Genomic DNA, 23,895 nt, shown 5'->3' with positions numbered 1-23,895 from the left:
AGTCACTCTTACCTCTGAATTAGTATAAGTGCCTAAAACTATAGGTGGTATAGATTAGTACTATGTAACAAGATCTACATTAAAATCTCCACAAGAAACGCTTCACCAATTAACTGTAACTACTTGCTTTAAGAAGCTTAAGATGTTTCCTTTGATGGCTTGTAAACTGTCTATACTCATAGCTTGTATGTATTCTAATTCACCACTGTAGTACAGCATTCAAAGAACTATTCAACACAATATTCATTAACCTAGGACAACACTCCACTGTTGGGTCTTAATGGTTTTACAGGAGTACGTTATTGGCTTGCACCCTTCAAGACATATATGTTTGATGTCAGTGACTTCAATGTGATTTCTGATAAGTGCACTATACCTACTGACATTCTATCCACCTTCTGTTATCTTACGTGGATGTTAGGGGCTCACCCATTTTGGGGCTCCTAATGTTTTGATGAGAGATATTAAATGCGTGTTCTTTAATATCTATGGCTTTAGCCTTGTTGCAGTATTTCATTTTATGAGAAGATAGATATTGACGTTATTTAAACTCGTTCAGTGTATAGATTACACACAATAATTTTTCATATGTTCACAATTACTCACCAATATATGCAGTCGACCACCACGACAAAGATACTGATAACAACCGGATCCCCAATGTTGCCACTGACGGACCTGTTTACATGATCGCTCTTCCCACATCTGGTCTGTGTGTTCAAAGCATTTTGAATCAGGTCCATAACTCTCTAAGGCAAAGTTCTTCTCGGGCTCTGCAAATAGTGAGCAAGCCTATCAAAAGAAAGCTCAAGCAAATGGAAACAAAATACCCTTTCTTATATCAAACATAAAAACAATATAGATAAAAAGATTTACTCACTAAATGGTGGCAGGAGAAAACCTGTAAAGGTTAGGTAAATGAGTAAGCTTTTGGAACCAGTGGCTCATGCAGATGGGTTAAAAGGGAAGGAAGAGGGATAAAGGAAATGGACTGGCAAGGTTTTTAGGAAAAGGGTTGAGCTCGGACAAGTTGTCCAGAACCTCCAGGTTGATAAGGGAAGACTGATATATCCTATGTGTATGTCCATTCATCCTAATTGATAACTTGGTGGTAATCATACCAGTGTAAAAAACCGATCAGTGTTTACTTAACAGCTGGAACATGGCACGTGTCATTTCACAGGTGACCCTCCATTTGATAGTATACGTTTTGCAAGTTACAGGGCTGGTATAGATGCTGTTACTAGAGTGCATGGGGCAAGTCTTACAGTGGGTCTGATCACAGGGGTAGGAGCCATAGGAAAGAAATGGGTACAGAAGGAGCATAGGTCTGACCAAAATATTGCTGGAATCTGCAGAATTCGGGGGGGGGGGGGGGGGGGGGGCAAAAAGCTATTCTAGGTGTGATGGGCAAAATGCCCGACAGAATGGACCTCATTTCAGGGCACGATTTTAGGAAGTCATACCCTTGTTGAAGTAGCTGAGTAATATACTCAAGACCAGGATAATACTGAATGGGTTTAGCAGTACCAGGATTGGATGTGATGTCCCCGGAAACCTCCTTCTAAAATAGGGTGGTGGGGTAATTATGCCCAGTGAAGGGTGAGGTGAAAATGGTGGTGTGCTGCTGTAAAGAGTCTGCGTCTGAACAAATACCTTGCCCCAAGTGCCAAGGCTCTATGGGAGGGAACATTTGACATAGAAAGGATGGCAACTGTCAAAATGTAAATAATTTTGTTTGTTAATAGGTTTAATGTGAACAGCTGCAGCTGTAGCTGACCTTCGGTGAGGATGAGGTCAACGTAAAGGAAAGTGGCCAGGGATTCGGAACAGAACAGTATGAAATTCAACTGGGAGAATGTATTTAGATATTCAAAAAATATTAATAGGTCAGCTTCAACTTGAGTCTATGTGGCAAAGACATTTTCAATGTATCCAAACAAAACCAATAGCTGAAGGCTCATGGATTCCAGAAAGGCTCTCTCCAAGTGACCCATGGAAAGGGTTGGCATAGGAAGGAACAATCCTGCTTCACACAGCTGTGCCCGATATATTTGCAAGTCTGGCCCTCAATGGTAAGATCTTTGTTTGTAAGCATTAAGGCTGATGAAGGTGAGCAGGAATGACAGTATAGTTTTCGAACCGGGTGGCCAATGGTCAAAATAATGTTCAGCAGCAGGCAGACCACGTCAATGGGGGACGTTGCTATAAGGGAGGCGGCATCAATAGTGACAAGAAAGGTGTATGATGGGGTGGGATGGGCACAGATTTCAGATGATCTAGGAAATGGTTGGTGTCTTTAATATAGGAGTAAAGTCTTTGTACTACAGGTTGCAGGTGTAGATCAACTACGCCAGATACTATGTGATGGCTATGTTAATTGGATTTGTGGATCTTTGGAAAAAGGTAAAAGCTGAGGGTGCATGGTTTGGTCGAGTAGGAAGTTCTGTAGATTGACAAGTTAGTCTTTGTGAGGGGCCGGAGGTTCTAAGCAGAGACTGGAGGTCAGTCTGCATCACAGAGATGGGATCTTGTGAGCAGATGCTGTACAAAGAGGCGTCAGATAGCTGGCATGGTAGATCCCTTGTCCACTGGGAGGATAAGGATGGAATCATCATTTTTTAGGGAATGAAGAGCATAGAGTTTTGCAGACAGCAGGTTAGAATCATGGTTTGGTTTAGATACACTGATGACACCTTTGCCATATGGCCTCAGAGCTATTAAATTTTTGGAATCTCTAAATACATTCTCCCCATTAAATTTCACATGGTCCTATTCTGTATCCCACAAGACTTTCCTTCATGTTGACCTGTTCCTCACCTACACATTTCTGTTCACAGTAAACCTACTAACAAACAACACTACTTATATTTTGACAGCTGCCAGTATTTCCAAATCAAATGTTCCCTTGCATACAGCCTTGGTTTGTCTGACTTTTGCCTACCACACCTGTATCCACAATATCCTGGTCAGACCCTATGTTCTCCCTGCATCCATTTCTCTACCCTAAGGCTTCTACCCCTGTGACCAGCTGCACTGTTAAGACTTGCTCCATGCACCTCTGACGCCTATACCAGCCCTGTAACTTGCAAAATATATACTATTAAATGGAGAGCCACCTGTGAAACAACACACGTCTTGTGCCAGCTGTTATGTAAACAATGTTCGGCCTCAACAATGGTACAACTATGACCAAGTGATCAGTTAGGATGAATAGACGTAGACTGAGGGTGTATACTGGGAACACACAGTATTCTGCTGCAGATCACACTTTACAATATGACAGTCATGACATTAGTGACTGTTTCACAACACTTGCCATCTGAATTCTTCCCTCAGACACCAGTTTCTCAGAACTCCACAGATAACTGGTGTCACAAAATATACTTGGTTCTCACCACTCACCTAGGCTTTTTTGGTTAGCTACATCTTTTATTTTCTGATCTGTCTATTTTCCCCAGCCCTCCAACTCTACCACATACAATGCCATTAGCTTCCCACTCTTACTAACTCTTGATGATTTTTTTACATTAATCTTTGTCTCCCTTATTTCCTATCTTCCACCTTTTAAGTTCTCAGGTTTTCAAATATCATCTGGTGCAGTCCACAACATTCTCATTCTGTCCAGTAAATTTCCACAGACCCGGGTTTCTGAGCAACTTTTCAGAACTCTCCCCATTTCCTACACCTCGGCAGTCCTTTTCCTTCATTCCTCTTCCTTCCCCTTCAACCCTTTTGCCAGAAGGAGTTACTGACTCTGAAAGCTTGCAAATTTTGTTAATCTTTACATATGTTTTCCACTGCTGCTGCTTAATGAATACATTTTTTATCTGTCCAATTACATTCTACTTTTAAAAATTGGTTATATTTGTTGATGTACAACATAAAAGATGTAATACAACAATCATTACATTAAAAATGATATGCTCAAGTACCTGTCATATTTTATTTCAGATCGAATGGCACAGAAAAATTTACTTACGTGGATTGTTCTCTATATACTGGCAATGTGAACCTCTGACTACCACATTTTTAGATCTCCAGGTAAATTCTTGTATGTATGGACAGTAGTCTGCTAATGATACAGATCCACCATAGTAGGATACTCTCTCCTTGTCTACATGTGGTATGGTGTCAAAGTTCTGAAAGAAAAGAGATTTTGTAGCTTTTCTCCACCTGATCAACAATTTTATTGTTGGGTGCTGAAGATTATGATTCCTTCGATACTAGTTTACATTTAAAATTAAACTTATATTCTCACGTTATTTTGCAGTGATGCAGTTCACCTTCTAATAGCAAAAATTAAGCTTTCTGTAAGCATTATGATGTACAATCAGCTTATATAAATAACTGAAAATACTATAATTTTTATGAAATAGGGAGATGAAATTTTTCATTCCAGGAACAAGAGTTTAACTTAAAATTGTTTTTGTCAGTTTAGAGACTGCTATTGAAATGGCTAGTACAAAAATAACAGGTTACTCAATTAAGAGAGAAAGGAAAAATACACCAAATGTGTAAATTTTGCCATGAATATCAATTATGCCTCTAAGTAAATAGAGTACATATGAGGTTTACCCTAAATGCCCCTGTTTTAGAAACTGACACAAAAAATACTAGAAGAAGATGCTGCAACATGGTACCAACAGTGAGAAGTGAAGTCACTATGAGACCAGGATCAGGAGTGTCAAAAACTGAAGCTGAAGACAGAACTGCAATGAAGGTATTTCCCCTATTATTTCATTCCTCAGTGTCCTCCATTTTCCCTTATATATAAACTTTGGTCTCAGAGTTGGAGAACTGTTTTGCCCTTCACCTATATTGTTGTCAACAACATCAGTGTTATTGCTTTCAACATACGTGGCCTTTTTATCTATCTTATGGCTGTTGACAGTTCTCTTTTTTATCTTATTCTGTTATGCAGCAGTGATGTTTTAAATCTGTAACTATGTGAACTAGTACCTCAAAATACAAGTTTCTTATCCTCCAGTAATTTCCATATTACAACCATCTAACATGATACAGTTCTGCCACACTGACTGTGTCACTGAATGGATGAAGGTACCTTTATATTTTGCATTCAGTGCTGCACTGTTCTGTATCTACATCTACATGCTACAAACAACTGTGAAGTGCTTCCCATTCTACCACCTATTATGGTTTCTTCCTGTCCCATTTGTGTATGGAGTGTGGGAAAACTGACTGCTTAAACACCTCAGTGTGTAATTAGTCAAATTTTATGTTTGCAGCTTCTACAGGAATGATAAGTAGTGTGGTTACAGTATATTCCTAGATTTCTCACTATTTTGTGGGATAACTTCTGTCAGTTCAAATTATCCAGCATTTCAATGATGCTCTCCCATGGATCAAATGAAGCTTACAGCCAACTGATCCATTTTGTATTTCCAAAAATTGTCACACGTAGTTGGTTGTGCGAGTTGACTGATTCCAGCTGTGACTCATTACAGTCGTAGTATACTAGTTTTTGGATTTTGTGAAGTGCACTATTTTACATATCTGAACACTTCAAACAAGTTGTAAGTCTTTGCAGCTCTTTGAAATCTTATGGAGATTTGACAGAATACTTGTGTACCTTTTTTCAGATTGTACTTCATTGTCTATAACTGCATAATTTGAGGTAACTACTTATATTATCTGCCAGATCATTAATATACGGCATCAACAGTGAGGCCCCCAACAGACTTGCCTGCAGCATGCCTAATGTTACCTCTGTGTGATTATACATAATGCCCATGAACCACAGCTGGAATCTGTCAACTTGTACAAATACCTGGCTATAATACTTTGTAAGGACATGAAATGGATCATCACACAGGCTCAGTGTGGTACTGTAAGCATCTTAACCTAATGGTGTCATGTCCAATGTTTTGGCAGTTCCCCATGCCTGCAGGTTTGCATAACACCACTCAACACCCCCCCCCCCCCCCCACAACACTGTGACCACATTGTTGACCCATGCTGGATCGCCTACTTTCCTCCCCCTACCTCACCGCACTTCAAAAGAATCTGTCTTTTCAAATTTTTTGGTAATTTTCTCCCAGACCTTAGCAGACAACAGACCAATACTCTTTTCATACTTTGAGTATTTGAGTATCCGGAACTTCTGCAGAGCTACTGGTGCCCAGTCACTGTTCTTGTAAAATAGCTTCATGTGATCCTTCGTGGAGACAGTCACATTGGGTATTTCGGACGCAAACTGAGGGGTAGTTGTGTTCTGCGCGTCTGTTGGAATTCGGAGGCTTATAGTGCAATCGAGTGGTAAATTTTTCTTTAAACTTCTTAGTTCCATGACATTTCACCCTCTGTCAGCAACATGCTGTTCAAATTTGACATCATTATGAGCAGTGGTTCTCTTTCTACAATACTTTGAAACTGGAACATTATTTATGGACACCCTGTATGTTGAGTTTCTCAGTGAGATATGACACTACCTCCTCTTTTCTAGTTTTTTAGAACACACACATTTTTTCTGTTATTTAGTTGCCCTGTTTACTTTGGCAATCATTGTTAATACAGCTGCCTCATTATCACTGATACCGCTTTCAACATGGACAACCTCAAAGAAATCAGGTCCTTATTTATTTTATTTTACACATATAGTTCCGTAGGACTAAATGGAGGAGCAAATCTCCAAGGTCATGGAATGTGTCAGTACATGAAATTACAACACAGAAGTAATAACAGATAAAAATAAAATGTTTATGAACCCCAAAACAGACAAGCCATAAGTTTATGTCAACGCAATCAACAACATAACACAGGAATCAGCTTAATTTTTCCAGGAACTTCTCAACAGAATACAAGGAGTGACCCATGAGGAAACTCCTCAGTTTCAATTTGAAAGTGCATTAAGTGATTTAATTATTGACTCAATCGCCCCCTTGTCGGTATCAGAATTTCAGATATTTATCTCGGAAAGGCATTTTCCAAGAGAATTTATGATTCTCTGTGGAAACTAAGTTTTTATTTTCACCAGCAATGCTCAGAAAATGATGGTTAAATACTGTACATATATCTGACATATCACTAACAGAAATATTTTTACTATGAACTGACTTTATATCGTCAATCTTGTGCTACTGACTATTTGTTTTTAATTTTATCCTGTGAATCAGCTATTTTATTTGTGTGCCACATACTCTTTGCCTTCCTATTAATATTTTTAAGAACCTTACAATACTGTTTGTAATGGGCTACTGCAGCTTGATTGTGACTACTAAAATCTTGATATAATTCCCATTTGGTCTAACTGATATCCTTAGCTTAGAAGTCAGCCACCCAAGCTGCCTTTTACTGGTAGCACCCTGTTTAGAACGTTCTAATGGAAACTAACTTTCAAAGAGCATGAGAAATGTGTTACGGAAAGATTTATATTTGCCATTTATGTTATCGGCACTATAAACATCTTGCCACTCTTGTTCCTTAATGAGGCTTAAAAAATTTTCTATTGCCACTGTATTAGCTTTTCTACATAGTTTGTGTATATAACATTTAATTGAATACATAAACCTGTTAGAGTTAAAATTTGTGCATCATGATCTGAAAGGCAATTACCCTTTTACTAACAGAATACAAATCTTGTAATGAAGAATTAATAAAAATATTGTCTATGGCTGTGCTACTGTTCCCTTGCGCCCTTGTTGGGAAAAACACAGCCTGCTAAAATCATATGAGTTTAATAGATCTACCAACATCCTTTTCCTTGCACTGACATGTACAAAATTAATATTGAAGTCACCAAATGTAACTAATTTTTGGTGCTTCCTATAAAGTGAACCACGAAGGCTCTATAGCTTGAGCAAATGCTCTGAAGTCAGAGTTAGGGGACCTATAAATAACAACAATTAGAAGTTTAGTTTCATTAAATTCAACTGCCCCTGTACCACATTCAAATACCTGTTCATTGAAATGTTGTGATATAGCTACACACTCAAATGGAATAATGTTTTTTTTATGTACATGGCCTCTCCTTGAAAAACATCCAGCTAATCTATATCCTGGCAAAGGAATCCTCTGAATTGTCAAATTATTTAAATGATTCTCCAATATATCAATAATGTCAGTGTCCAATATCTATAAGCAGTTCACTAAATTGATCTCTAATATCTCTTATATTTTGATGAAATATGCTAATTCCTTCTCTACTTGGATACCCGATCTATTTGGTGAAATTAGATCTAATATATTTTCATCAATGTAGGCTTCTGAACCATAGCACTTACTGCCGCACTTTTCCACAATGCTTCATTGACACCAGACATTCTGTCGTCGGCTGGCTCAGTGACTCTGGGCCCTTCAACACCGGCACCCCTGACCAAGTGACCGCTGCCGTCACCATCAATGCAGTTCTACCACAAGAAGGAAGCGGAAATCGAGATGCTACCAGAGCCCTTGTCACCGATACCCTCTTATACTACTTTGTGTGGGAATGGCCGCTGCGTATGTAACTTCTGCCCCTACTCATTGATTCAGGCCCGGAATCTCCTGCCACCACCGTCATCGACTGCAACATCAGCCACGGATGTTTCAACAGTGCCCTGACATCTGCATTGGTAGAGTTCGCTTTTCCCAAGTGGGGAAGGATAGTATAACCCTGTACATAATACGAGGATATGCACCATGGCACCAGACCAATGGTGCACTATACTTAGAATTTCTGCCAAGAGGATCTGCGCGGGCCGGCTACTAGAGGTCGCTTGTGATGGCAATGATTTGTGCACAGGGCACGGCATCCACTGCGCCATCTACCAGAGGTCTCATCTTTATAAGTGGAGTGCAGCACACACTTGCCCATATATTCTGTTCATACTTATTGTCAGAAACTGCTTTTATCAGTAACTACAATGCTTCTGTTTGAGTCTGTGTTCTCAACTGTTGTTTGCAGAAGAAGAATAAACTTTGGTTCATTGTGGCTGTGCTATTATTTGTATTTTAACACAGAAAAAAAATGCAAAAGATGAGACTGAAGTCTAGTGGTCATCATTGGAAAAAACAGAATCAGACTATGAAGTTAATGTGGGTGTAAATGTTATGAAAGGATCTCATGAAATGTCAGCATAACCACACTGCTAGGGAGTGCATGAAAATTTGTAATTTTTTTTTTTTTTTTTTTTTTTTTGAGTAGCTGAAATGTACGAGGAAGAGTAGAAGGAACAATCACGAATAAGGAGCAAACAAAGTCTGAAGAAACTGCATCTCAAACAGTTAAAAATGAACAATTGTCTTCTAGGCACAGTTTTTGTATTTGTGTTATTTGCTTGAGAGAAACTGTGTTTCTTGGTTGCGCAATGGAAGAAAGGATGGATGTACTAAACAAAATAAAAATATGGTGCAGTCAAAAGATTTTTTAACATTATTTATTTATTTATTATAGCCTGTTAATTCCTTGTGTCTCCCCGACTCTCCTTTAGATGTAATCTGGATTCCAGGAGTTTAAAAAATCATGGCATTTCTTGGCTCTAGAGATACATTCAGCCTATCTTTCAATACCTATTTTGTGTTACTTTTTGCATTAGTAGAAGCATCCTCAGGATTAGTTTGAAGTAGAAACTACTACATTATACTTTTTTTCTCTTTTAGTATGAATAAACTTTTGTAACAAAGTGAGGACCACATGGATTACACACATTAAAATAATATTTTAATCAAAATACTGTAATGTGATGTGCAACACAATTTGTCACATAAAAATGAATAAAATCTGAATCCAGTCCTACCTAGACTATGGAACATAAAGGATTTCAATAGTTAAAAAAGTCTCTACTGCACAAAAGAAGGGTAAAATCAGTACAAGAGAAAATTTCTAGATTAACTATTAACTGCTGTCTGATCTCAGGTTATAGTTTTCTAATAATCATACTTTCACCTCCTTTTGTTTTTGTCATCCCCTTTTAATTATCCTGATGCAATAACTGCTATCTTTGAGACATAACATGTTGGAATGCTTCCATTTGTTATATTTTCTACACCCATGAATAACTAAATTTTTTTCTGGCTTTAATGCAATAATACTGTTGTACATGAAGTTCAGTTAAAAGTTATAACTAACTGAAAATTATACTACAGTACCTAATGGAAAGACATTTTGAGTCAATAGGCAGAATACGAAGTGCTGTTACCATTCATTCCAAAGGAAAAATTTCACTCTTTCTGAAAATGTACTTTAAATTACTTGAAACTAATTAACTTACAAAATACACTCCTGGAAATGGAAAAAAGAACACATTGACACCGGTGTGTCAGACCAACCATACTTGCTCCGGACACTGCGAGAGGGCTGTACAAGCAATGATCACACGCACGGCACAGCGGACACACCAGGAACCGCGGTGTTGGCCGTCGAATGGCGCTAGCTGCGCAGCATTTGTGCACCGCCGCCATCAGTGTCAGCCAGTTTGCCATGGCATACGGAGCTCCATCGCAGTCTTTAACACTGGTAGCATGCCGCGACAGCGTGGACGTGAACCGTATGTGCAGTTGACGGACTTTGAGCGAGGGCGTATAGTGGGCATGCGGGAGGCCGGGTGGACGTACCGCCGAATTGCTCAACACGTGGGGCGTGAGGTCTCCACAATACATCGATGTTGTCGCCAGTGGTCGGCGGAAGGTGCACGTGCCCGTCGACCTGGGACCGGACCGCAGCGACGCACGGATGCACGCCAAGACCGTAGGATCCTACGCAGTGCCGTAGGGGACCGCACCGCCACTTCCCAGCAAATTAGGGACACTGTTGCTCCTGGGGTATCGGCGAGGACCATTCGCAACCGTCTCCATGAAGCTGGGCTACGGTCCCGCACACCGTCAGGCCGTCTTCCGCTCCCGCCCCAACATCGTGCAGCCCGCCTCCAGTGGTGTCGCGACGGGCGTGAATGGAGGGACGAATGGAGACGTGTCGTCTTCAGTGATGAGAGTCGCTTCTGGCTTGGTGCCAATGATGGTCGTATGCGTGTTTGGCGCCGTGCAGGTGAGCGCCACAATCAGGACTGCATACGACCGAGGCACACAGGGCCAACACCCGGCATCATGGTGTGGGGAGCGATCTCCTACACTGGCCGTACACCACTGGTGATCGTCGAGGGGACACTGAATAGTGCACGGTACATCCAAACCGTCATCGAACCCATCGTTCTACCATTCCTAGACCGGCAAGGGAACTTGCTGTTCCAACAGGACAATGCACGTCCGCATGTATCCCGTGCCACCCAACGTGCTCTAGAAGGTGTAAGTCAACTACCCTGGCCAGCAAGATCTCCGGATCTGTCCCCCATTGAGCATGTTTGGGACTGGATGAAGCGTCGTCTCACGCGGTCTGCACGTCCAGCACGAACGCTGGTCCAACTGAGGCGCCAGGTGGAAATGGCATGGCAAGCCGTTCCACAGGACTACATCCAGCATCTCTACGATCGTCTCCATGGGAGAATAGCAGCCTGCATTGCTGCGAAAGGTGGATATACACTGTACTAGTGCCGACATTGTGCATGCTCTGTTGCCTGTGTCTATGTGCCTGTGGTTCCGTCAGTGTGATCATGTGATGTATCTGACCCCAGGAATGTGTCAATAAAGTTTCCCCTTCCTGGGACAATGAATTCACGGTGTTCTTATTTCAATTTCCAGGAGTGTAAGTATGGGCCCTCACAATTTCAACTGCCTATTTTGCCACAGTGCTTGCTTGATTCTGGACTTGATCAGTGTACTTTTGCTACTGTATTTTTTCCAAATCAGATAATACCCATTATTAATTGATCAGTCCTCTAAGATTCTGAATTGTTTATCATAATGTAAAATTATTTTCAAGATGGATATTGCCAACAGGGAATCATAGCAAAGTTCCATATGCTTTTATAATTTACTTACTTTCAACATTGTCCATAAACCAAACAACTGTCCAGATTCATAGGCCATTCAAAGAAGCAGAATTTAACCTAGCCACTTTTCAAAACATTATGTAATTTCTAAGATCAACAAATATCTGTATGCCAATATTTAAACAGCACACACCACCCCAAAATCTCCAGTCTCGACATGCTCTTGAACAAGTAACATCTACTCATCTGAGAGTCTTGGGTGACCTAATAATGGTTAACACCTCCGTGACAGCCTGGCTTCAGTTCCAAAATGAGTAACACCTATGTCAAAAGAGGCTGTGATCCAGAAATAAAAGTAATAACTATGTGGACTGGTACGAGGGAAGTTCTGTCATAGTCTACATCTATATCAGTACTCTGCAAGCCACGTATGGTGCGTGGCAGAGGGTACGTCTAGTACCACTATCTGATTCCCTGTTCCCCGTTTCAATGAAGAATGGTGCGTGCGAAAAATGGCTGTCAGTGAGCCCCTATATTAGCTCCAATTTTTTGAATCTTCTCATTGTGGTAATTTCACAAGACGTGTGTGAGGAAATCTGACTCTTCCCAGAATGTAATCCCTCAGAATTTCAATAGTGATCCACTCTTTGATCACAACACCTCTCTTGTAGTGTCTGCCACTGGAGTTTGTTGAACATCTCTGCAATGCTCTCATGCCAACTAAATGTCTCTGTTCTTCAATGGACCTTCTCTATCTCTTCTATTAGTCTTACCTGGTAAAGGTCCCGAAAAGATAAGCAATACTCAAGAATTAGTTGAACAACTGTTTGATAAGCCACTTCTTTCATGGCTGAGTTACATTTCCTTAGGACTCTTCCTAAGGATCTCAGCCTAGTATCTGCTTTTCTACTATTAGTTGTGTGTGACCATTCCACTTAAGGTCACTCTGGATGGTTACTCCTAGATATTTTATGGTAGGTACTGTTTCCAGCAATTTGTCATTCATGGTGCAGTTGCTCAGTATTGGAGTTCTTCTCCTATGTGTGTGAAATATGTTCAGGATCAACGGCAAGTCCTTTGCAGATTACTACAGTCTTCTGAGGTGGTTAACTTCTTGCAAACAACTGCAGCATTTGTCAAGAGCCTTAAGGTGTTTCCAACAACTTCTATTATATCATTTACATACATTGTAAATAGTAGCAGTCTGATCACACTTTATTGAGGTACTCCTGCAACTAACATTGGATCTGTTGATTTTGTTCCTTTAAAAATAACATGTCGAGTACTCTCTGTGCGGAAGTCTTTAATACAGTTGCAAATCTGTCCTAATACCCAGTAAGCTCATGTTTTTTTACTAAACAGCAGTGTAGAACAGTGTCAAGTGCCTTCCTGAAGTTAAGGAAAATGGCATCACTCTGAGCACTGTGGGTCTCATGCAGGAACAGAGTGAGCTGAATATTGCAAGATCCCCATTTGCAGAATCCATGTTGATTTTTATGGAGGAGATTTTCATTCTCCAAAAATATCATAATACATGGGCACAACATGTGTTTCACAATTTTACAACATACTGATGTCAGTGACATAGGCCTATAATTACATGGAACTGGTCTAGAACCCATCTTGCAAATGGCAATGACCTGCACTTTTTTGCAGTCACTAGGTGCCCTTCATTACTCAGTGACCTACACTGTACTGCTGCTAATATGGAGGCAAGTTGTTTCACATCAGCTGTGTACATTTTCACAGGTATCTCATCTGGTCCTGATGCCTTTCCATTACTGAGTGAATGTAGCTGCTTTCCTATTCCATGATTGCTCGTCTCAATATCTACCATTTCGGTGTTCATATGATGATTGAAAGTAGGGACCAAATTATGATTCTTCTGCGATGAAACAATTTCAGAAGACCAAATTCAGCCTTCACTCTTATCATCTTCCATTTTGGTGCCAGTATGGTCCTTGACTGAATAGTTACTTTTGATCCGCTTACTGATTTTATATAAGACCACAACCTCTTAGAGTTTTTTGGTCAGGTTGTTTGGAAATACTTCACTCTAGCAGCTCACAAACTGTACTGCATTTGAGTTGGATCACAAGGGTCATGTTATTTACTAACTTAATGACAATGTGTTTCAATTACATCGCATTGTGAATTTGCATTCAAGATGGACAACAGTGATTAAATTTGATAATGATGTACTGCTAAGATAACAATCCAATACAGCAATAGACAGTGCTGATTAGTGTGAACATACTGTTACTGTGTATCTCACATAAGTGTAATGTTTTTGCTCAATCTGAAAAACAGCGCATTATTTGGTGAAATTATTCTACCACTAATATTGTGACTTATGTTGATTGCCCTTTTGCCACACTAGGCTATTGCTAATTATTTTGTTGAGAATGTCTACTGCACTAAAACTGTATAGAAAAAACTGTAGACAACTGCAGTATGGAATGTTCCTGTTGTTATTGCTGTTGTGGTCTTCAGTCCAGAGACTCATTTGATGCAGCTATCCATGCCCGTGCAAGCCACAGGCTCTCCGAGTAACTGCTGCAACCTAAATCCCTCATCATTAGTTACATGATCCGTGATCTACCCATCTACCCTTCAATATTATTCTGTAGCATAAGATTTCAAAAGCTTTTATTCTCTTTTTGTCTAAACTGTTATTATCCACATTTCACTTCAATACATGGCTACATGATTGAGAGAAGAGAGACCAGCTATCAAGAGCAGCAAAATAGGTAAAGTGAATTGGTTACACCTTCTTCCTATTCTACCTCCACCACACAAGTGGCTTTTCTGTAACATGATATTTGTGTATTGTGTTTGCTTAAATAAAACAAAGCTTGTCCTCAGCCTGAAGTTTGGTTTGAACACCACACTGCTTGACAGACATGATCCTATTGAAAGGGATGTGCTTTTGCCTTCCTCTGACCTTTGAACAGGCAAACTCTTTGAACAGGCAAACTCAGCCTCTTTAATATGGAATCTGAGTCATGGTACAACTTAGCATTTTTCACATACACAACTCACTGCCAGTGGTGAAAGAAATGGTGGGTAAATAAAAATTCTAGACCCATTTTTTGGAATAATTAATACCCTAAAAACTAAAACATGTAATCAAAGGTTGGTAAATACATTATGCAACATTTGCAATCTAGATTATAGTTTATTTTTGAAGTTTATTGTGGGTGTGCCAAGTATTATTTAGCAAATATTATCAACATTATCAAATGGAAGATGCAAATGTTTCATACAGAAAATATAAATACAGAAACAAGAACAAGCTAATTGCATAGCACTCTTTACCTATTATAACGTGGTGTTATTGTGAACTTTTCCATGTATTGTGCTCTTTCTTCCCCTCTTTACAAACCCAACCTATCACTCTTTCCAATCCCTCCAGCTACCATCATTAATTCAAAAATTTATTTTACTTTGAAATAAAACTGCTGTCTGTGAAAGACTGTCACACCAGTCACTATATTCAGAGAATGTGCATTTTGTTAGTGTGCAGCAAACACAAATACAAATGTAGGTCAATCCTTACTCATTAGAATTCAAAATCAATTACTCCAAGAACTCCCTAAATCTCAGATGTGATTACTTCTTATTAAGTATTTTGTCATTCACAACAAAAGTTTTTCCCCAGTCACATCCCTTAGCTTCTTTTACAAAGACTTACATAAAGTACAGCAAGAATAAATTAGTTGCTGCTTCAGTGTCTATAATGGAAAGAAACTTATGTCCTTTGGTGTACTTGTTCGACACTTCATAGAGAGGGGTAAGAAACATGACATGTAATATGAAAAGAATACTTACTACTCACCATACAGCGGAGATGCTGAATCACAGGTAGGTACAATAAAAAGACTTCCAGAAAGTAAGCTTTCGGCCAACAAGGCTTTCGTTGGAAATAGACAACATACACACATGTACCCACACAAATACAACTCACACACACATGACCACAGTCTCTGTCTGCTGAGGGGTCAAATAAGATTCGTTTCTTACTACCTGTACGTGAAAACTGTTGCCTGTGATGGAAGACAGCTTTTTAAATTTCTGACCATATATGCAACAGAATTCACTTGGATCAGAAAGGCATAACAATATAATTAGAAGATACATACATAAATTACAACTCTGTTGATTAAATAGTTGTTACCTGATAGAGTTTAGGGAGTGTGTCCTGATGTTCCACAAGGTTGCACAATGCTACAGAGCTACGATCCTCAGTACATTCTGTTTCCAAGGGATCTCTCTTTACTTTGTTACAGAAAGGATGTATTGATTCCCCTCTGCAAAAGAAAAATTAATGTTGCTATGCATCTGGGTGTGTCAAAAACAAATATGTTTATCTAATATGCTAAGCTACAATAAGGCATATGATATGTAGCCAGAAAATGAAATACCATTTAAACAGGGTACTACATTTAATGTGTGCTGGTATTAAAATAAGTTCTTAAATAAAAGATTTAATTTTTATTACTCTTTATTGCCTCTCCTTCTTTTTTGAACAACTCATTTCCTTCATCAGACTTGCTTCCAGTTCTTCCATATATATAACACCATCAAGGACAAGGCCATTTGACAGGCAAGCAAGACAGGTAGTTCATCACTGTAAGAGTATATGACGACAAATGCATATAAAATAAAACACACAGGTCAGTAAAGGCTGCCCAGACAATCAAATCAATACACAATGTAACACCTCCCCCCCCCCCCCACCTCTCCCTCTGGCAGCAATGCAGGTTTGTCCAGAATGAGATTTTCACGGAGTGTGCACTGATATGAAACTTCCTGGCAGATTAAAACTGTGTGCTGGACCGAGACTCAAACTCAGGACCTTTGCCTTCCGCGGGCAAAATGCTCTACCAACCAAGATACCCCAAGCACAACTAGCGACCTGTCCTCACAGCTTCAATTCTGCCAGTATCTCGTCTCCTATCTTCCAAACTTCACAGAAGCTCTTCTGCAAAACTTGCAGAACTAGCACTCCTGGAAGAAAGGACATATATGAAGCTTCCTGGCAGATTAAAACTGTGTGCTGGACCAAGACTCGAACTCGGGACCTTTGCCTTCCTTTGCCCGCAAAGGCAAAGGTCCCGAGTTCGAGTCTCGGTCCGGCACACAGTTTTAATCAGCCAGGAAGTTTCAACGCAGGTGTGTGCCCTCACATGCAAACAATCATAAAGGTGCCAAATGGCATCCTGTGATAGACAGTCCCAAGTATCTTGTGCCTTTTCTTGCAATTCGGCAATGCTTCTTGCACATCCTGGAGAAGTTCCCACTTCATGATGTCCTATGCATGTTGACTTGGAGGGAGGTCTGGTGATGTTGCTGGCAAGGGCAGTTGTGCGCCACGAACAGCCCATTATGTCGCACCAGCAATATGTGCACATGCACTGTCCTGCTGAAAAGATACATACCTTCCTGTCGAAGGAATGGCATTAGTATGGGGATAATAGTCTGTGAAATGTAGTGAGCACTGATTACTTTACTCTGCAGACACACCATGGGTTGTAACTAATGGCCCTCCACACCATGAAGCCTGGGAATGGATCTGTGCTCAACTTGGAATAGGCAGATCACCAAGTGAATGCCTAAAACTCTACGCCCATCACTCACATACAGAAAGAACCTACATTCATTACTGAAGACAACAGAGTGACATTTCCACTTTCCAGTTAACTCTTTCATGACAGCAGAATAATCATGCTTGGTGGTGTTGTGTTGCCAGTGGTAGCCTGGCAGAAGGTACACTTGATCTTAATCATGCTGCAAGCAAACCGTTCCCAACGGTTCCCAATGACACAGCAGATGTGACATATGCCTGGGTTTCATCCCTGGATGACAGTCAATGGTGCTCGCTCAGTGCAACAATCCTGACATGCATCTGTATTACGCAGTCATCCAGAACGTTGACTACAGGTGTATAAATGTTCCACAGACTGCTGTTGAAAGCAGAAACACATCAGTGATACACTGTGACCAGCGTGTGCACCAATTTATCAATACATACATCCAAATTACTGCAGGCCCAAAATGCAACCCTGTTCAAATGGCTGAAGCTGTTCGACAGGAGTATGTACTTGTCTGTGGTGCACGGTTGTCCTGTAGAATGAATGTTGCTAAACTCTTCACATTTAAACTCAGCACATTTACTATCTGCAGAGTCAAAACAAAGGGTGCACAGACAAGCCTCCTAAGAGCTATCTGAACAGTGATGACTGTGACAAATGAATCACAAACACTTAAACCTCTCAGTATGCACATATTATAACCTGGTGCCACAGAGCACAGTTCTCGAGTGTGTTGATCTTTTTTTCAGCATTGTATTTGTTTGACAAGGTCGCATACTATGAAGAAAAAGGGGTCAATGTGTGTGAAGGAGCCGAGCTTAAAGCTCAAGCAGTTAGCTGACTTAACGACCACTGAGCTTTTTCCCAACAAACAATGCCACTTGATTATTTTCTGATTACATTCACTGTCATCTTCTTCTTTACCGTTGATCACTGTTTCCTATCCATTTGCTGATTTCCATAATTTGACGCATTTCTTTCTTTGAAATATCTCACTTAGCCTTCCGTTTTATGAATCCTTCATCCTGGCATCAAATATATTTATTTCGCTAAAAATATCAGAATGCAATTATTGGATCTGTAATATGGAATACAGGGGCAATTTTACCATCATAATGAAACATCACAGGGAAGTGGGAAGGATCAATCTGTGAGGATCATAATACTGAAAGAAGCGGCTTTGCAAAATCATAAGACTTGACATTGAGGGAAATTCAATGTGATTATGTTCCATGGAAAGCAAACTCTGCCCTCTGGTAGAAGCTACAAGAAAACTTTTACAGCTTACTTTCTGCAGTATTGGTAGCAATATGATACAGCATCCATTGATACTTGGTAGTCTCTGGGAGAATTTTTCTGTAACATCAGAGAATCATTGGCCTGCTCAGAGCACTCGGTTTAATGCAACAGTGTGCTTACAACAGTTTTACGACTCAAACCTATCACCAGATCACAATGACATCCCTTCTTGTTATAGGTCTCTATAAAGAATGGACTACCATACACTTGAAAACTTTTTGTCATCTGATCACAAGTATGCTCATGGAGAGCAAGAGATTTGGAGCAAGAAGTTGACCAAATGTGTGTAACAGACTACTATGTGAGATAGCTGTAGGAAAATCTTCAAACAATGAGTCATGAAGGTCAGATAATCAGGGGATCACAAATTTAGTATTGGATGGAAGTGTGGCCGGTAAACATTATAGAGGGAGACCAAGACATGAATACAGAAGCAGATTCAGAAGGATTTAGGTTGCAGCAGTTATTCGGAGCTGCTCAGTTTTGGCAGGTTGCTTGCACACAACCTAAGATGAAAGACTAAGATATTTTCACTCAACATCCTCCCACCATCCCCTTCTGTTTTTGACAAAACCTACCCCTGAAGTTCATGATGCCCAATCAACAGGATCACTAGATAATTGAAAATTGAACATTTTTATCAACATGTGTAGGGTCTGCAAATTCTTATTTTCCTTGAAATTGAAGACAGAAACTTTTCCAACAGCCACTTATGTACCCACAAGGTAAGAGCTGTTCAACAAAGGCACCACTGGTGTACAGACCAAGGTGTTTGGCTGCAGAACGGAACACCTGTGTTCGGTCCCCAGTTGCATTCTGCAGATTTTTCTTTTATTTGTATTTTTTTCTGTTTCAACATTGGAAGGCATAGGAGGGTCAATAAATTAAGTAAATCAATAGGGAATAATAACAAGGTAAGCAAATAAATTTTTCCTAGAACCAGGATTACTAAAGAATTAAAATTTACCCAGGTCAATTGACAATGTCACTTTCCCTCACTCTCTACAGTAGTTGTAATATAAACATTTGAATCAAGTATACTCATAGTACCAAGAACGTTTTATGAAGGCAATCTTCCCATACCTACATCATTCCTTCCAAAGATTTGAAGGAAAACAAACTTTGTTTACATTTAAAAATATTTATTTTATAGAAATTAAATTTGATGCACACCACGCATATAAAAAAAAATCTGAAAAATAGGTGCTGAAAGTTGATCATGAATCAAGCTGTGAATCGTTATTGCATCCACTCTGTTGCACAATTCGTGCTGCGTTCCCAGAAGCAGACTGTAAGTTTGAAGCCTTGAAATAAGGCTTTTAATTTGGCGATAAAAATAATCATCATATGGCTAGCACACAGGTGTGTTAGTTTGGCAGTATTACTTCTAGTGTGCTAGTCAGTTGACCCTAGTCATCTATAAACATGGTATCACACATTATGGTTTTAGTTTGTCCACCTCAAGAATCCATTACTGGAGACAAAACTTGCTATCAGCAATGAATGGTTTTAACATGTTCTCAAGATATATTTTGTAAATCCCATTATTCTATTTCTCAAATTTGGAGCAAGTTAAGTTTTTTTAATAAGTCAGATAAACAATTGACCTCTTCTACATGCTGAGGACCAAATTAATCATTAGTTTCTTGCAAGCATGGGAAAACTTTAAGCAACAGTTTTCCAGATGCTGTGATGGAATTCTGCACTGTGTATGAATGCATTATTTTATGTACATTACCATCTGCAACATGGGTTAGTTTTTCTACCTTATGCAATAATGTGCTCATCTTCACACCAATCTTACTTGGAATTGTTTCCATACAAGAAGGCTGGAAATTTTAATTCTTCACTAATCCAAGTTGTTCAATAAACTTATTTGCCTTCTTTTTTTGTATGTATTTACATACATTATTCACCCACATGTTCCAACTGGTTTCAATGCAGAAAAAAATGTAGAATGTAAATGGGAATCATATATCGGTTTTCTGTTTCCCAGCAAGATGATTTGGCGATTACACCAGTGGCACTTTTCTTTAACAGCACACACCTTACAAATACATTAGCGGCAGTTGAAAAAGTTTCTTTCCTCAATTCCTAAAAAAATATGCATTTTCAGACCTCATATTTGATGATGAAAAATGCTCAGTTTTCAATTATCTACTGATCCCATTAATTCTGAGTTGACTGTGTGTCTTGAACTTTAGTGCTTGTTTTCTCAAAAATGGGAGGAGGGGAGGGGAGGGGGGGGGGGGCATGGTATTTTGAACCAAAATCCCTCACAGTCTTTATTTCAGGTTGTACACAAGCAACTTGCCAAATATGAGCCAAAATTGGTTGACCATGTCTGAGGCCTTTCGCCTCACTTGTGGAAACTGTACAAGGACTTAAAATGAAGTTTAAAAGTTTCAAACACTTAAATTGTTGTTTTACACTCACAAATGTTATGGAACAAACAGGAATTATTGAAACTATAGATAGCGGAAGGTGATTTATTAAATACAAGGATCCAGATGTTACAATAACAAAACTATGATGATGAAACCACTATCTTACATTTCCGTGCAGTCCAGACTAAATGCAAAATTGAGGAAAATGTTAAAATCCCCCAAAATACGAGCAAAAAAACGTGTAGTTGGCTTATCTGACAAAAAAAAATTGCAATCCTTTCCACTACTTTGTACAAAATCTGTCCAAGTGAAGGAAACTAAATGTACAATACAACGTTCATACAATAATTTGTGGTAATGAATTTCATCAGTTCTTAAAAAATCACAGATGTGCAAGAGCAAGTACAAATTTATCAGAAAATTGAAATTGGCATCTAGGTACACGGTAATCAAGCTGTTTTCTGGCGTGCTACAACTACAAATTATATGTTCAAAACACACGTTTTGAGAAATCATCCTTTGTGCTCACCCAGAAAAAAATTAAATATTGATGAACATGTTGAATTAAACCAAAAACATCATAGCAGCTAAGTGGTTAAACCATAAGCATAAATGCAGACATCTGCTTAATGACATACTTTATCACCGCTGCTGTTATTATTTAATGCTTTTCTTATGAGCTGCACTTCACATGCTCACCACTGTTAAAGTGTATTTTAGTCTTGATGAGAGAAACAGAGGTGTGAAAAAATGAGTTTACTTCCCCAGTCGATGTTACCAGCTTATTAGAAGTCAGCTCAGTGATTTTTTGTACACAGTGTAAAATGTAAATTTGAAAGAAAGCTCAGGTGCTACAGTTTCGCTTCATGTCCTCTATCATTGCTGCTATCTTTACAATCTACAGTGTGTGGTGAAAAGTACATACATGAGTAGTTTACGTATTTGTTGAAACTGTATCATCATTTGAACACAAAAGTCTCTAAAATGTGCAATCGCAAAATCCTTGTTCTATTTTCATGTGACATCTCTGTCGTAGAACATCATCTGCACAAGAAGTATATTTCCAGCATTTCACAGAATGCTTTCACCTGTACCTGCATTTCCTTCACAGATGGGCCACTCCCCCTCTTCACACATCCAGTAGGCGAACTCACTTTGTGAGTGTTAGTGTGGTGTGGTGGCTGCGCTGGCTATTGGGTGACTTTAACAAGTCGCCAGCTAATAGCAGTTCACTAGCCAGAAATGGGTGATGTTTCCTTGATCATGACCGAGCATATTCTTCGAGACTAAGTGTTCGAATTTAAAAGGTTGACAGTTGATATTGTTGCTGAATACGGTACATTGGAAATACATGCACAAAGATGAGACTGGCACAACAAAAGGTGGTGGCTGGGCCTCTTCGTCATGTATTGGCTCGGTCCAGAACATTTTGCTTCAACTGTCTTGTTTTTCCATTACCGCTGCAACCTAGCAGTAGTTGTATCATAAGTGCACAGTGAAGCTAAATGTTGCAAGTTGTGTTGGCAAGCAATCCTCTCTCACGCCTTCCCTCTCCACAATGACTTAAAATATTCCCTTAATTCCACCACCACCCGTGGTGTGAACCACTTGTCTTTTGAGCCAATTATAATTTGTTCAGTCACATCAAATGACCACAGGAAGAAAACAGAAGAAAGCCAAGCAAGATGTCGAGTAAGAATTTAAAATTGAGGTAAATGTTCCTAGGAAGAAATTGATCTTATAGATTTTTCACAGGGGCTACATATTTATGACAAAAGCAATGGGCTGGAAGCAAAGAAGGATTTAAACAGGAATATGAACTGACATTATTTGGTGGATCTGAATGAGATGCAAAGCAATTAGAATTATGACGATGAAGACTATGGTTATAAACATATGAATCATAAGCCAACTGAAATTGTTTAGAATGGGACACAGGAGTACAAGCTGTTGTATAATTCAGACTAACCTTGCAGACCTCTTGTCCATCCATTCCTTGCAGCTCTCGAGAGCAAATTCACAGCCGAATCCTCGACCCCAGTTTAATAGCTGCGCCACACTGTAGTTGGCTCGGTACCAACCTGTATCTTCCATCAGTGCCAGAGTGATGCGAGAATACACAGGATTCTGTGTATGTGTACCAGTCATTGCTTCATTCTGTTGAAATATTACAGAAAAATAACTTAAAAGGATAATCAGGCGAACAAAAGTAGAGGAGTAAAAGGGAAGACATACTTAAGAGAAGAAGTGAGCAATTACTAAATCCTCAATTACTAAAATCTACCAAAACTAATCATCGGAGGCAGGACCCTTTTTGAGGCGAGTTGTTCATCAGAAATAACAAAGTAGTAGCAACAGTACCCAAAACTAAACTAACTTTCTTCTGTTTCAAATAATGCTTCGTAATGTGCAGTCTCTGCCAAACAAATGACAAGAATTAGAAATAATACTAGGTTCTGACCTAAATGCTGATGTTATCTGCATAACAGAGCACTGACTAGAAAAAAAAGTCAATAGAAACAGAAAAAATCCCCAGTTTTCTCCTACGTAGTTCAGTTTGCATACTGCTTCTTATAGACATACACTCAATTATTGTCAGTAGCTGTATAGTCATTTCAGTTGACTTCCATGCAGAAGACCCGGGTTTGATTTCTGGTACTGCCATGGATGTTTCCTTGGTGGGAGGATTGGTACAGGGTGCACTCAGCTTCACGATGCCAACTGAGGAGCTACTTGACAGAGCAGAAGCTGATCTATGTCACGAAAACAGGCACTGGCCAAGAAAGCAGT

At 39.5% G+C, this 23,895-nt stretch overlaps 1 protein-coding gene across 1 annotated transcript in view; it reads right to left on the bottom strand.

Moving 5' to 3' along the window:
* The window catches only part of LOC126188090 (leishmanolysin-like peptidase), a 549,109-nt gene that overhangs the window by 14,967 nt on the left and 510,247 nt on the right, over positions 1 to 23,895 (bottom strand). Inside the window, exons 9-12 of the mRNA XM_049929549.1 lie at positions 23,075 to 23,262; positions 16,003 to 16,135; positions 3,983 to 4,142; positions 607 to 773 (exon numbers count right to left, since the gene is read on the bottom strand). Of these exons, the coding sequence (XP_049785506.1) occupies positions 607 to 773; positions 3,983 to 4,142; positions 16,003 to 16,135; positions 23,075 to 23,262 (648 nt within the window). The remainder of the gene's footprint in view (positions 1 to 606; positions 774 to 3,982; positions 4,143 to 16,002; positions 16,136 to 23,074; positions 23,263 to 23,895) is intronic.

This window comes from Schistocerca cancellata, chromosome 5 (genome assembly GCF_023864275.1).
Source record: "Schistocerca cancellata isolate TAMUIC-IGC-003103 chromosome 5, iqSchCanc2.1, whole genome shotgun sequence".
NCBI classification, from domain to species: Eukaryota; Metazoa; Arthropoda; class Insecta; order Orthoptera; family Acrididae; genus Schistocerca; species Schistocerca cancellata.
The sequence above is the reverse complement of the archived record's forward strand: the minus strand, read 5'-3'. Positions and strand labels throughout refer to the sequence as shown.